Source organism: Salvia hispanica, chromosome 3 (assembly GCF_029641045.1).
Source record: "Salvia hispanica isolate PSC_SH4W2 chromosome 3, Shi_PSC_v1, whole genome shotgun sequence".
NCBI classification, from domain to species: Eukaryota; Viridiplantae; Streptophyta; class Magnoliopsida; order Lamiales; family Lamiaceae; genus Salvia; species Salvia hispanica.
This window is the reverse complement of record NC_142694.1, coordinates 41,797,874-41,811,509: the sequence shown is the minus strand read 5'-3', so window position 1 is coordinate 41,811,509 and position 13,636 is coordinate 41,797,874. Positions and strand designations below refer to the sequence as shown.

The window sequence follows — 13,636 nt, the reverse complement described above, 5'->3', positions numbered from 1 at the left end:
TCCAGACTTTTCTTGTTTTCGCCATTCCTAGTAATGATAAATCTATTGTGGTTGTTGCTATCCTCAAGCACAGCAATGTTTGGTACTTTGTCAACGTTATTGTTGCATCAATAATTCTAATATATCACAAAGTATTTTTTATTCCCCATCTCTAGATCTCAATATTTTATGTTGTATTTTAGAGCATTTTATTGTTCGGTTCTCAACAAAATATAAAGTTCCTTGATGCTTATGAATATGATGTGTTTCTATTCGATAGGAGGAAAGTCTTTTCATCTTTGATTTTCAGTAGCTACAGCCTACATGGACCATCTATTTCAAATGTGTGCTTTGCATCTTTGCATGCATGGGCCATCTAAGGCCAAGCCACCGCTTCAGTAAGAGCTTCGCCAGTGCCGGAATCAGAATCCCCTCGCCATGGCCGCCCTCCACCCCGAATGGCCCGATCCCTATGCAAACCGAAAGTGCGAAGAAGACCATTGAACTTATTAGTTTTGGGCCATTAATATTCGTATTGTTGGCTTGCTTGTGCTATTATGATTTTTGGTTATACGTATAACGAAGTCCATGAGTCCAATGAAGCCCAAATATCCAATTCATATTTTCCAAGTTTCCGAAAAATTTGTAACTTTAAAAACACATTAAAATTGTAGATAAAAATTACTCCCTCCGTCCCACATAATTTGACTCAATATTCCATTTTTGGTCGTACCACATAATTTGTCTAATTTCACATTTACCATTTTTGGTAGTGGGCCCATATTTCACTAATTCATTCCTACTCACATTTTATTATAAAACTAATACTTTAACAGTAGGACTCACATCCGATCAACTTTTTCAACTCACTTTCTATTAGATTTCTTAAAACTCATGCCGGGTCAAAATGTCCCAAATTATGTGGGACGGAGGGAGTACGTAACAGACATCTAGTCGAGTTACATAGAAATTAGCAACCTATAGCATACTATTACTAGCAACTTGTGGCATACTATAAAATTATGTTTCTTATGCAAATAGTAGTCAATATATTTATTAATGTAGCAACGAATATTATCTAACATTTAACGTCTCATTAAATTTGTATTGACATTATATGTAAAATTAAATATTTTAATAGTATTATGTTTTTAAATTTCAGCATCGCCTTATTTAACTTTTTGATCCCATCACTGGGAGAATGGAACCACTGTGCTTAGGCATTGCGCACGCAAATGCGTGCTTCGGGCACCTCGTGAGTTCTGTAGATACCTTCAATAGTCATTATTAATCATGTGTAGATTGTGTTTGGCTCAAAATTTAAAGTTGCGTAGCAAGATAAAATACCTAAAGCTGTCCACAAATTCTTTTGCATGTGCTCTTATTGACAAAAGTGATGGGGCCATATTATTAATGTTATGTCTTGGTGTATTGTACGACGTTGTTCTGCATATTAATGAAGTGCAATACTTTTCATTTTATTTCATTGACAAAGAAACGTGCAATACTTTTCTTTTTATTTCTTTGAAAATTAAACGTGCAATATTTTGTGGAAAATATATTGGTTGATAACTTGATTGGATATTGTGAACTTAACGGATCGGTTCACGCCCTCATAAAACGTGTAATGCATTTTTTCGTTTTATTTCCTTGACATAAAAACGTAAATATTTAACCCAAGGGGTGTGGTCGAGGGGCATGGGACTCGTCCATCCTTAACTAAATGGTCAGGGGATCGATCCATGTCTTTGGGTGTGGAGCAGCTTTAAATCATTGGGCCAGCTGTCCCACCCATTGAGGTGTTTACAAATCAGCGCGGGGAATAGTCACTGGGTCCGCCGGTGGATACCCTTGGTAATTAAAAAAAAATGTGAAATATTTTGTGAATTATATATTGGTAGATTGGGTATTGTAAATGACGCATATTCTCTTTGTATAGTATAATTTTAGTTATGAATAACACATATTACGAATAAAATAAGTAAGTAAGACAGTTATAGTAAAAAACAAACAAATATTGTTAGTGGAACTTATTTCATTAAAGAGAGACACTTAAGATGATTAACTACTTTTTGTTATGATCCGACATATAAAAACAAGACTATTAGTTATATGCAGGAAGAAAATATATTTTTACTTTTAACCTTTTGATATATATATATATATATATATATATATATATATATATATATATATATATATATATATATATATATAGGGGAGCACTAGGGTGCCCCCTTATTTAGAGTCACAACGTACATCCAATCTGGTGCTGCCATGTGGCACAAAACATGCAATATTTTATACACAAAAATGCAATCTAGTTGTATATGCATTTTCGCAGATTGCATTTTTGTTGTATGTAAATTGCATTTTATAGTATTGAGTTTTGCATTTTCACATAAATTGCATTTTTTATTGTTAAGTTTTGCATTTTCACATGTAAAAATGCAATCCGTCTATATATAAAATGCAATTTAAACAGTCAATATCTAAAATGCAAAACTTAACAATAAAAAATGCAATCTGCATATAACAAAAATGCAATCCGCCAAAATTCATTTATAACTTCTACAAATGCGTATTGCATTTTTCTGTATACAATATTGCATTTTTCGTGCCATGTGGCAGCACGATCCAACCACGTGCTGCCACATGGCACGAAAAATGCAATATTGTATACAGAAAAATGCAATACGCATTTGTAGAAGCTATAAATGAATTTTGGCGGATTGCATTTTTGTTATATGCAGATTGCATTTTTTATTGTTAAGTTTTGCATTTTAGATATTGACTGTTTAAATTGCATTTTATATATAGACGGATTGCATTTTTATATGTGAAAATGCAAAACTTAACAATAAAAAATGCAATTTATGTGAAAATGCAAAACTCAACACTATAAAATGCAATTTACATACAACAAAAATGCAATCTGCGAAAATGCATGTACAACTAGATTGCATTTTTGTGTTTAAAATATTGCATGTTTTGTGTCACATGGCAGCACCAGATTAGATGTACGTTGTGACTCTAAATAAGGAGGCACCCTAGTGCTCCCCTATATATATATACCTATATATATATATATATATATATATGGGAGTGATCAATTGCTAACTAATTAACGATCCCAAACTAAGACTAAATCTTAGTCATTAGATTGGAAGATCTAGTGGTTGAAATAATGTCACATGTATTATATTTTTAATTAAAAAATTAATAAATAAAATTAGAGGGTATTAGTGTCAATTCCTTCTCATTTAAATCATCTTAAAATTTTTATTTACGTGATTCTCTCGATTTAAATTATTTTTTCGCAAAAAATATATCAAATTAAAGATAATTTTATAAGGATTCAAATGAGATCTCAATTGCATATGTTCCGACGACGTTCGGATGATGAAATTTGATATTTTTTATTTTAGATTTCGTAAATGTTGATAACCAGATTTTTATCAACAAATACATAAAAAAATCTCAATAAAACTATGTAAAAATCTCAATAAATATGTGTTGATATTCTTATGTCATAATGTTGATATTTGTAATACATTATGTTGATATAAAAAATATTGACGAAAATTATCATATGATAACATAATGACGATATTACTCTTTTGTCGATATTTTGTCTACTATTTATTGAGATTCGTAAGATTTAATCTCGTCATTATGTTATCATATGATAATTTTCGTGAATGCTTTTTTAATATCAACATAGTGTATTACAAATATCAACAATATGACGTGAGAATATCAACACTAGTGCAAGAAAATATCAACACATATTTATTGAGATTTTTACATGGTTTTATTGAGATTTTTTGATGTATTTGTTGATAAAAATCTGGTTATCAACATTTACGAAAACTAAAATAAAAAATATCAAATTTCATCATCCGAACGTCGTCGGAACATATGCAATTGAGATCTCGTTGGAATTCTTATAAAATTATCTTTAATTTGATATATTTTTTTGCGAAAAAATAATTTAAATCGAGAGAGTTACGTAAATTTAAAGTTTTAAGATGATTTTAATGAGAAGGAATTGACATTAATACCCTTTAATTTTTTTATTAATTTTCTTAATTAAAAATATATAATTTATGATCTTCTAATTAGGCTTAGATTTAGTTTTAGTTTGGAATTGCTAATTAGTTAGCAATTGATCACTCCCTTATGCATGCATGTATCGATATACTTATACAAAAATCAATCAGTGATCCGGACAAATTGTCTTATAGTGTGTCCTACCAATTATAATTGCATATAACCATTTCCTTCACACCTTTTCTTCTCGTTTTCTCCAATGTGGATTAATTGAATACACCAAATGGTAATATGTCCGAACCATGACTTTTTACTCCCCGATAATGATTGTGTATTTAGAAAATAGTTCGTATATAAACAAATCCTAGTATATATATACTACTATATAAATTTGAATAAATGTGAACCATCATTGTTTGACTCTAAATGTACAAATAAAACATTATTATTATGCACAAAAAATGATAATTTTAAGAATCTAAGAATGAAATCCAACTACTAACTAAATCAGATTGATGGACATGAATTAGCCACGTACGTACGGATGAGTTGTCAATTGTAACACTTCGATTAATTAGTGGATAATAGTTTTCATTTCCAACTTAGTTATCACTCTCATATCCTCTATATATACATACATATGATTCACCTCTCTACATAGTTTTACATCATGGGTTCTTCCAAAGTTAGTGGACATTTATCCATGAATGGTGGCGATGGAGCTCACAGCTATGTCAAAAACTCATCCTACCAGGTTTAAATCTACACATCTTTTACCATCATAATTATTAAACTCTCATACTTTGATATGATCTATGGTAAGTCCACTGCAATAAAAAATAACAAATAAAACGCTTTTTATTTTATTAAGAACGCTTTTTTGTTATGTTTTTTTTTATTGTCAAATATATCATCGACGTTTCAAAAAAGCATCCTTATTCTTGATGTGCCAAATAAGAATAAGGACGCAAAGAGAAAGCGCTAGTGAATAAATCTCTTCTTGGGACGCCTTTTAAAAGCGTCACTAAATGCAGGTTAAAATTAGAGACACTATTAAAAATTGTCCCTACATGAATTTATGTTTGCGAATTAACGTTTGCTAAAAATTGATGTTTTCAAGAGAGGAATATTGGAGGCTGCAACGGCAATCATCGAAGAAGAAATCGCCACAAAATTAGACATTTCAACTAATAACTTCTGCATTGCCGATTTCGGGTGCTCAACTGGAAACAACTCTTTTCCGGCCATGCACACGATCATCGAAGCTGTCAGAAAGAATTACGAATCCTCAGACCTCAAAACCCCAGAATTCGTCGTGTGCTTCAGCGATTTAGTCTCCAACGACTTCAACACCCTCTTCAGTTCCCTCCCACCCGGCAGGAGCTACAAGGCAGCTGCAGTAGCCGGAGACTTTCACGGCCGCCTTCTCCTGCCATCGTCTGTCCACTTCACGTACTGTTCTTGGTCGCTCCACTGGCTGACGGAGGTGCCCAAGGCGGCCGAGGGCCTCAAGTCTGTTTGGCATGGTGGAGAGGAGAGAAAGGAGGTTTATGATGCCTATTTGGAGCAGTTTGAAAGGGATATGGAATCATTCTTGCAGTGTAGGGCTGTGGAAATGGTGGAAGGTGGAGTTATGGCTCTTTTAATTCCTTCAGTTCCTGCTTATTGGGACCCACAAAAGGAGTACACCGTTGGGTCGTTGGCCGACCTTCTTAGATCTTCCCTCCTCGACATGGCCAAAAAGGTCAAATCTACATTTTTTGCGTATATTCTTATTTTTATTCATAACAACAATCGATATTAAAAACTTTGACCAAGTCAATGAAATTGACTATACTATATTGACTTTCACAGGGAAAATTGAGTAAGGAAAAGTCAGAGACATTCAACATTCCATATAACGTTCCCACTCCAGGAGAAGTAAGGGCCATATTGCAAAAGAGCAATAGTTTCACATTAGAGAGAATGGAGAGTTTGAAGAGTGGGACATTGCTCAATGTTGATGGCCACGTGGCATTTTTTAGGGCAGTTCATCAAAATTTACTTACATACGAATTTGGAGCTGAAACCATCAATGAAACGTTCGACCTTTTCAAGAAGAAACTCCAAGCTTCGCCAGTTTACGCAGATCCTTCTAATGATAGATCTCTTGTGGTTGTTGCTATCCTCAAGCGGAACAATGTTTAGTACTTTGGTCACCGATTTTGTTGTCGGAGGCATCAATAATTCTGTTGTATCACTATAAAAATAATTTGGGGCTTTGGGATTTATATGGTATATCTACATAATGTAATATGAATTTTATCTTACAAAATAAAGTTTGTTGCTTATGTGTTCCTAATTAACTCATTCCGCCCACTACCAGGACTATTTTTTTATGGACAAATATATAGTACATAAATGAATAAAATTATTGGCCGTCAATATCACGAACTTTGACCTATTCTGGATCTTTCCACAAACATAAATTTAGTCGTAAATATCATGAACTTTGTTGTTGTTGCCGACTTCCCACAATCGCCAAAATTGAAACTGATGTGGCTAAATTTAAGTTGAGGTGTTAGTTAAATAGTTAGCAATTGAAACTGACGTGGCTAAAGTTAAGTTGAGGAGTAATAATATACTCCACTAGCTTACTTACTGGCTATAGTTAAACAAAAGATTAGGTAATTACATAATTTAACAAAATCGTTAAGAGAAAAATGACAATTATAAACACTACATCTACTACATTCATCCATAAAAAGAGACATGCTAGTGGAAGTTGTGAGTTTCAATACAAAATTGGTTAAATGAGAGATACAAAGAATATGGTATTAGTGTTACTGGAAAATGAGAAATACTTCAATAAGTGAAAAATTTACCATAAATAGAAGAATATAGATTAATTCTAGTGGACGACTCAAAATGGAAAAAACAACACTATATCTCATAGAAAGTGAATTACAAAATTTGGCTAGCTAAGTCAAAATTTCGGCCAAATTGCAATCGGCTCAACTTACCTACCCAAATCTTTGACTCCTGCAAATCCTAGTTTCATCTGCCAATTTTCGACTCAATTACTTTAAAGTCCAGTGCTCGACAACGAAATTGAAATGAGAACATTTTTCGTTGACATCCCAAAATGACTAAATGAGACTTTTTTGGTAGACGAAAGAAGTTTATAAATGTGGAGTCCGCATTCCATCAGTGTCCTTCACAAAGGCAAACAATTTTTTAAAACTTGGACCGATCAAATATGGGACATGTAATGGGGACCGGAGGGAGTACGATTGATATCGTGCGCACAACTATGCAGCCCAATGATCACCAATGCCTCATTCGTTTGAAATCCGAATGCACAATTGAAAAAATCTCGAGATACAAAATTAAATAATAGGTCGGCTGATGAGTGATGAACTTAACTATGCTTAGGCATTAGTAGTATTAATGTGTGTGTGTCTAAGTTACCAACTTCGATCCTACCTATAACTAGCTGGGGACCAATCGAAGGTGTCTAAGAAAGCTAGGATTTTGCCATTTTAGTTTTGCATATGGAGAAAACTGTTGTGGTGTTGTAATAATATGACTTATGTTTTGATTAAGACTTGATTTGACTAATTGACTATATCTTTTATTTCCCTCCATAAACTATCGTTACGGAACTCGTGATGAAAACATTAAAAAAATAATGGTCAAAGCCTCAAATAGTACATATATTAACTAGATACTATTATTCTATTTGTATAATTATAAACGTAATACACCTATATATCCTCATAGATTGTTTTACTCTTGTAAAAGCACATCACAAATCACAATTATAATAGTACCAAAGTACACAGCATAATTATACTCCCATGGTCCCATAGAAATAGGCTAAATTTCATTTTTTGTTCGTCCTATAAAAACAGTTCATATCAATTTATATAAACCTTTTCACCTTCTTTTTTACTTTATCATTAATGGATTCCACCGTTCATTACATTATTTCAACTATTTTTCTCTTACTTACTAATTATGCATTAACACTGGTGTCATGTCCAATTAGCCCATTTCTACAAGACAGATGATGTATTTTCTAGTTCATTTATGTTTTACTTAATTTTGAATACTAGGGTAGGGTTCTAACCAATGCGAGAGATCATTGGATATTAATGTGAGTAGTGGAGGGAAATCACATAGAGCTAGCTAGCTCTTTGGCATTCTGCCTTTTGTAGCCTCCATTCGCTTAATGTTTCGGATCAATGTCTTTGTCGGTGCCTATGAGTTTGAGGTGCTTCTACTCAATATGAGTATAATCGTTTTATCTTTGGAGATGTTACAGTAATCCATGAGCTTTAATCCACTACAACAAAAAAACCATTAAAGATATTCTTAAATGTAATTAAATATGCTAATTTGTATATCTAAATATACCACTAACGCTTCAACAAGCGTCCTTACCGTTGGTGTCACAATTAAAATTAAAGGACGCAAAAGGAAGCGTCCTAAAATAGCAAAGGGATTAAAATTTTTTTTCCTTAATTGTTATTTTTAAAATTTTCATATGCAATTAATTGCATCTCGATTATTTAGTCATTTAAAATACTCCCTCCGTCCACAAAAAAGAGATCACTTTTGTCATTTTAGGACGTCCACAAAAAATAGATCACTTTCTAAAAATGTAAAGTTTATCTCTCATACTTTTTCCACTTTTTCTTCCATCTCTCGTACTTTACTCACTTTTTCTCCCTATCTCTCTTACTTTACCTATTTTTTCTCCTTCTCTCTCTTACTTTACCAATTCTACATTAAAACTCGTGTCATACACAAAGTGATCTATTTTTGGTGGACGGAGGGAGTAATTTTTTTGTATTGATAGGGCATATCTCATCTTGATGATAGATGAATACTTGTAAGACAAGTACTTAGTTTGTATTCTTGACTATATTATTTATTGTTTTTATTTTTACACTCTACTTTTATTCAATTGTAATACTCCGTAGCAATTGTATATACATATAAAAATCTCCTCTCTCCATAGTTTTACTTCATGGATTCCAAAGTTAGCACACATATATCCATGAATGGTGGCCATGGAGATCACAGCTACGTCAAAAACTCATCCTATCAAGTTTAAATTAATATTTTGATATGATTTATAAGTACTTCTTAATTATTTAATTCAATTACGTCACACAAATTAGCTAAAGAATCACCGTTTGCGAAAACATTTATTTTCATGTCTCAAGGCCTCAAGGGAGGAGTATTGGAAGATGCAAAGGCAGTCATCAAAGAAGAAATTGCCACAAAATTAGAGATTCCAACTAATAGTTTCTTCTGCATAGCCGATTTCGGGTGCTCAACCGGAAACAACTCTTTTCCGGCCATGCACATGATCATCGAAGCCATCAAACGGAAATACGAATCTTCAAACCTCAAACCCCCAGAATTCTACGTTTACTTCAACGACGTCGTCTCCAACGATTTCAACACTCTCTTCAGTTCCCTCCCACCCGACAGAAGCTACAAGGCAGCCGCAATAGCAGGAGACTTCCACGGCCGCCTTCTCCCGCCTTCGTCTGTCCACTTTGCGTACTCTTGTTGGGCGCTCCACTGGCTGACAGAGGTGCCCAAGTTGGCCGAGGGCCTCAGGCTTGTTTGGCATGGTGGAGAGGAGAGAGAGGAGGTTTATGATGCTTATTTGAGTCAGCTTGAGAGGGATTTGGAATCATTCTTGAAGTGTAGGGCTGTGGAAATGGTGGAAGGTGGGATTATGGCTCTTCTAATTCCTGCCTTGCCAGCCTATTGGGACCCACAAAAAGAGTTCACCGTTGGATCGGTGAGCGAGCTTATCAGATCTTCCGTCCACGACATGGCCAAAAAGGTGAAATCTACGTTTTTCAATTTTTATTTGGGAGATATCGTTATTTTTATTCACAACAACAATCGATTTTAACAATTAATATCTCCGTCTGTGGCGAAATAGCATGTTTTTTCTAGGGCAAATGGCAAAAGAAACCATGAAGTTTAGTCAAATTCTTGTCTATCCCGTAATTTTTAAAATTGGCCAATTATATCATAACTTTGATATGTCACATAGTCTATGAGTTGGGAGATAGACCAAAATTTGACCACACTATTTAACAAGAGGGGTATAGTACTTTAAATTATAAGAGCGGTCGAACTTTCCTTCGGGCTTATGGCGAGGGAGAGTTTTGGTTAATTTGATGAAATTGACGACTTTTGCAGGGAAAATTGCGCATGGCGAAGTCAGAGACATTCAATTTTCCATACTACATTCCCACTCCAGAAGAGCTGAGGGCCATATTCCAAAAGAGCAACGATTTCAGCATAGAACGAAAGGAGATTTTGAAGACGGGGGCATTGCTCAATGTTGATGGGCACGTGGCATTTGTTAGGGCAGTTCTTCAAAATATGCTCACACATGAGTTTGGAGCTGAAATCACTGATGAAACGTTCGACCTTTTGAAGAAGAAACTCCATACTTCACCAGTTTCCACAAATCCTTCTAATGATAGAACCATTGTGGTTGTTGCTATCCTTAAACGCAGCAATGTTTAGTACGATCACGGTTGTCGATAGTATCAGACATCAGCCATTCTACTATATCACACTCAAATAAGGTGATACGGGCCCCAACTGACAGGGCCCGAGTTCACCGACATCACCACGGCCCAAGCCAAATACATAACAGAATCCAACCATATATACCAGAATATGTTTTTATACAGACTATTTTCTATATATATATAGAATGTGGGGCGTATTATGGTCAATAAGTGATATTATGTTAAAAATCAAAACAAATCTCAGCCCTTGGATCCTGAGATTGGATGGTTGTGATAAGCTACATTATTAGCCAAGATGTTACATTATCACCCGAGCTACATTATTAGACTAAAATGCTACATTATTGTACTAAAATAGTACTACATTATTAGCTAAGTTACATTATTTGACTAATAATCTACATTACTAGATGACACGTGGCATTAATCTAACGGTTACATTACAAGATCCAATGACTAAGATTTGCTTTAATTTTTGACAGAATTTTACTTATTAACCTGATCACGTCCCTATAGAATGTTGTTCATATATGCCAGCCAAATAAAAAAAATTGTAGTACTAAACAGTTCCATATGGAAACTATCTGTCAAAATTAGATATTATACCACTTGATCACGTATAATATATGGTGGCACATGGGTTCCATCGTAACTCTACAAATAATAGTTTTTCTTGAGAAAAAGCAAGGTACTAATTCTGTCCTAAAAGATCAAAATAATATTTTCGATTCAAAAAAAAATACGTGACACAAAAAACGACTGTTGGATTTTGGATGGACTCTTATTGGGCTGTGATTATTTGTTAAGCCCGGGTGTTATTAATTGGGCTGAGCCCAATTACTTACCTCCTCACTCCAGATGTTGCCACGTGTCCCTCTCTCTCAGATGCTGTCTTCTGACCGTTGGATGTAGGGTTGAGTGTTTTATGTGAGTGTTGGCTTGGTTGAGCCGTTTCATTACTCACAATATCTCTCTCTCTCTCTTCCTTGTGAATCAGAGTGTCTCTCTCTTCTCTCCTCTCTTCTCCGGTGGACTTCCGGCCATCTCTTGGTGATCTCCCATGGTTCTTTGAGTGGTTGATCTCTTGTGAGTGCTAGTGTGAGGCAATCTCTTCGATTGCTTGTTACTGGAGTGGAACTAGGGTTTTGTGAGAACCCGAAGAGTGTGTGTGGAGATTTGTTCGGTGGAACTTGATCTGGTGTGAGGGGCTTTCACAGTGGAGGTATTGGTGGTCTGAGGGTTAACTCTATCCAATCCATTGGTGCTCCCTTGGATCTAAGTTCTGGAAGAATAGATCAGTGTTGGTTGCGGCGGGTTCTGAGCCAAGTTTCTTTGATCTCTTGTTCTTGCTCTCTGTTGTGTAGTTGAGTTCTAGTATTTAGATCCGAGAGGATCTCTCTTAGTAGTTCTAACTTGTTTCTTGAGTGTGCAGGTGCAATTGAGTACGATTGAAGCTGTAGTGATAGCTTCAAGACCTTGTAATAGTTAGAACTAGATTCTTGTAATCTTAGTTGTATTACTTGTGTAAATCAGCCGCGTGGGTGAGAGTTTGGCTGAGCTCTCTTGTACAAGAACAAAGAGGTCTCGGTAATTAGTGAATCTAGACTAATCTGATCCCTACAGTGGTATCAGAGCCACATGGGGGGATTAGTCTAGCACGCCGAGTCGCTTAAGGAGGTGGGCAAGTGGAATCCTCCTTCGAGAGGGGATTCACTCTGGTAAATTGGCTTATCCTTCTTGGTTTATGTTTCTGTTTAGTGCCAACTATAGGCTTGGGCTTTTGTTTCTGGTAGACAGTCTCTGGCAAGGACTTAGAACTTCTGTGCTTTCTTTTCTCTGTGTTGCTTCCGCTGGTTTTAGTGCTCTGTGATCTGTGATCTCAAGTTACTTGACCACCAAGCATCTTGTACTGCCCAAGTGACCCCCTGCGCCCTCCAGTAGTGAGTGATTGCGAGCTGGGATAGCCTTGGCCAGTCTTGCTCGTGACAGTCAAGGATTTGAGTCCCTTTCTGTTGTGTGAAAGCTCTTGGTCCGTTCTTGTGTTGCTGGTGCATGTCTCTGTGCTTTCAGGTGTGTAAGGCTGTGTGTTTCTGTCTTGCTTCCTGCTTTCTTGTAAATTTTCTTGCTAAAATGACTCAACCTGTTGGTTTGGTTCCTTATAATGGAAAAAATGATTTTGCTATTTGGAAACAGAAAATGAAATGTGTTTTGATTCAACAAAAAGTTTTCAAAGTTGTTGATGGTACTTTACCTGAGGATACTACTCAGGATAAAATTGATGAGATGAATGATCTGGCAAGGGCTACCATTGTGTTAAATCTATCTGATTCTGTGATTAGGAAAGTTGATCATGAGGAATCTGCTGCTGAAATGTGGAAATTGCTTGATACTCTGTATACTGAAACCTCTATGTCTTCCAGAATGTATTTGCTTGAAATATTGTTCAAATTTAAGCTTGATCTTGCTAAAGACATTGATGACAATGTGGATAGGTTTCAGAAGTTAGTACAGGACATTAAGAGGTCAGGTGATAAAACCATAGATGAATACACAAGTATAGCCCTGATGAATGTCATACCTGATTCCTATAGTGATGTTAAGGCTGCCATTAAGTATGGTAGAGATTCTGCTCCTCTAGTTCTCATTATTAGCTCCTTGAAATCCAAAGAACTTGAACTTAAGGAAAGGGCTGCTGACAAGACTGCTTACAATAAGGTGTTGAATGTCAGGGGTAGATCTAAATCTAGAGGGGGCAATGAGCCCAGTAGTGGTTCTGGTAATTCCTCAAACTCTAGGAAAAAGTTTAGGTCTAGGTCTAGAAGCAAGGATCCTAAAACCTATAGGAAGTGTTTCAACTGTGGTGATATTGGGCATTATAAGAAAGAATGTACAAAACCTAAGAAGAATAAGTTCCCTAACAATAATTCCCAAGTTGAAACCCTGGTTAATGTTGCTGCTTATGATAATGTAAATGATTCTGTTTTCATGGTGCATGACCTGCAATTTGTTAATGCCTCTCCTGCATGTCGCTTCACTTCAAATGATTGGTT

General features: G+C 35.3%; 2 protein-coding genes across 3 annotated transcripts; both read left to right on the top strand.

Annotated features, from left to right (window-relative positions):
* Nucleotides 1-4,628: 4,628 nt before the first annotated feature.
* Nucleotides 4,629-6,377, top strand: LOC148930821 (loganic acid O-methyltransferase-like). Of its 2 annotated transcripts, none has more exons than XM_089067726.1 (3): nucleotides 4,629-4,786; nucleotides 5,153-5,776; nucleotides 5,887-6,377. In XM_089067726.1, exons 1-3 carry the CDS (start codon nucleotides 4,703-4,705, stop codon nucleotides 6,217-6,219), a joined length of 1,041 nt encoding a protein of 346 aa, XP_088923852.1. In that variant the 5' UTR covers nucleotides 4,629-4,702; the 3' UTR covers nucleotides 6,220-6,377. The 2 variants fall into 2 exon arrangements, with proteins under 2 accessions (XP_088923852.1, XP_088923853.1); XM_089067727.1 differs by having other exon boundaries at nucleotides 4,725-4,795; nucleotides 5,152-5,776.
* Nucleotides 6,378-9,046: 2,669 nt separating this feature from the next.
* LOC148930820 (loganic acid O-methyltransferase-like) lies at nucleotides 9,047-10,578 on the top strand. Its single transcript, XM_089067050.1, has 3 exons — nucleotides 9,047-9,127; nucleotides 9,254-9,880; nucleotides 10,246-10,578. Exons 1-3 carry the CDS (start codon nucleotides 9,047-9,049, stop codon nucleotides 10,576-10,578), a joined length of 1,041 nt encoding a protein of 346 aa, XP_088923176.1.
* Nucleotides 10,579-13,636: the final 3,058 nt, after the last annotated feature.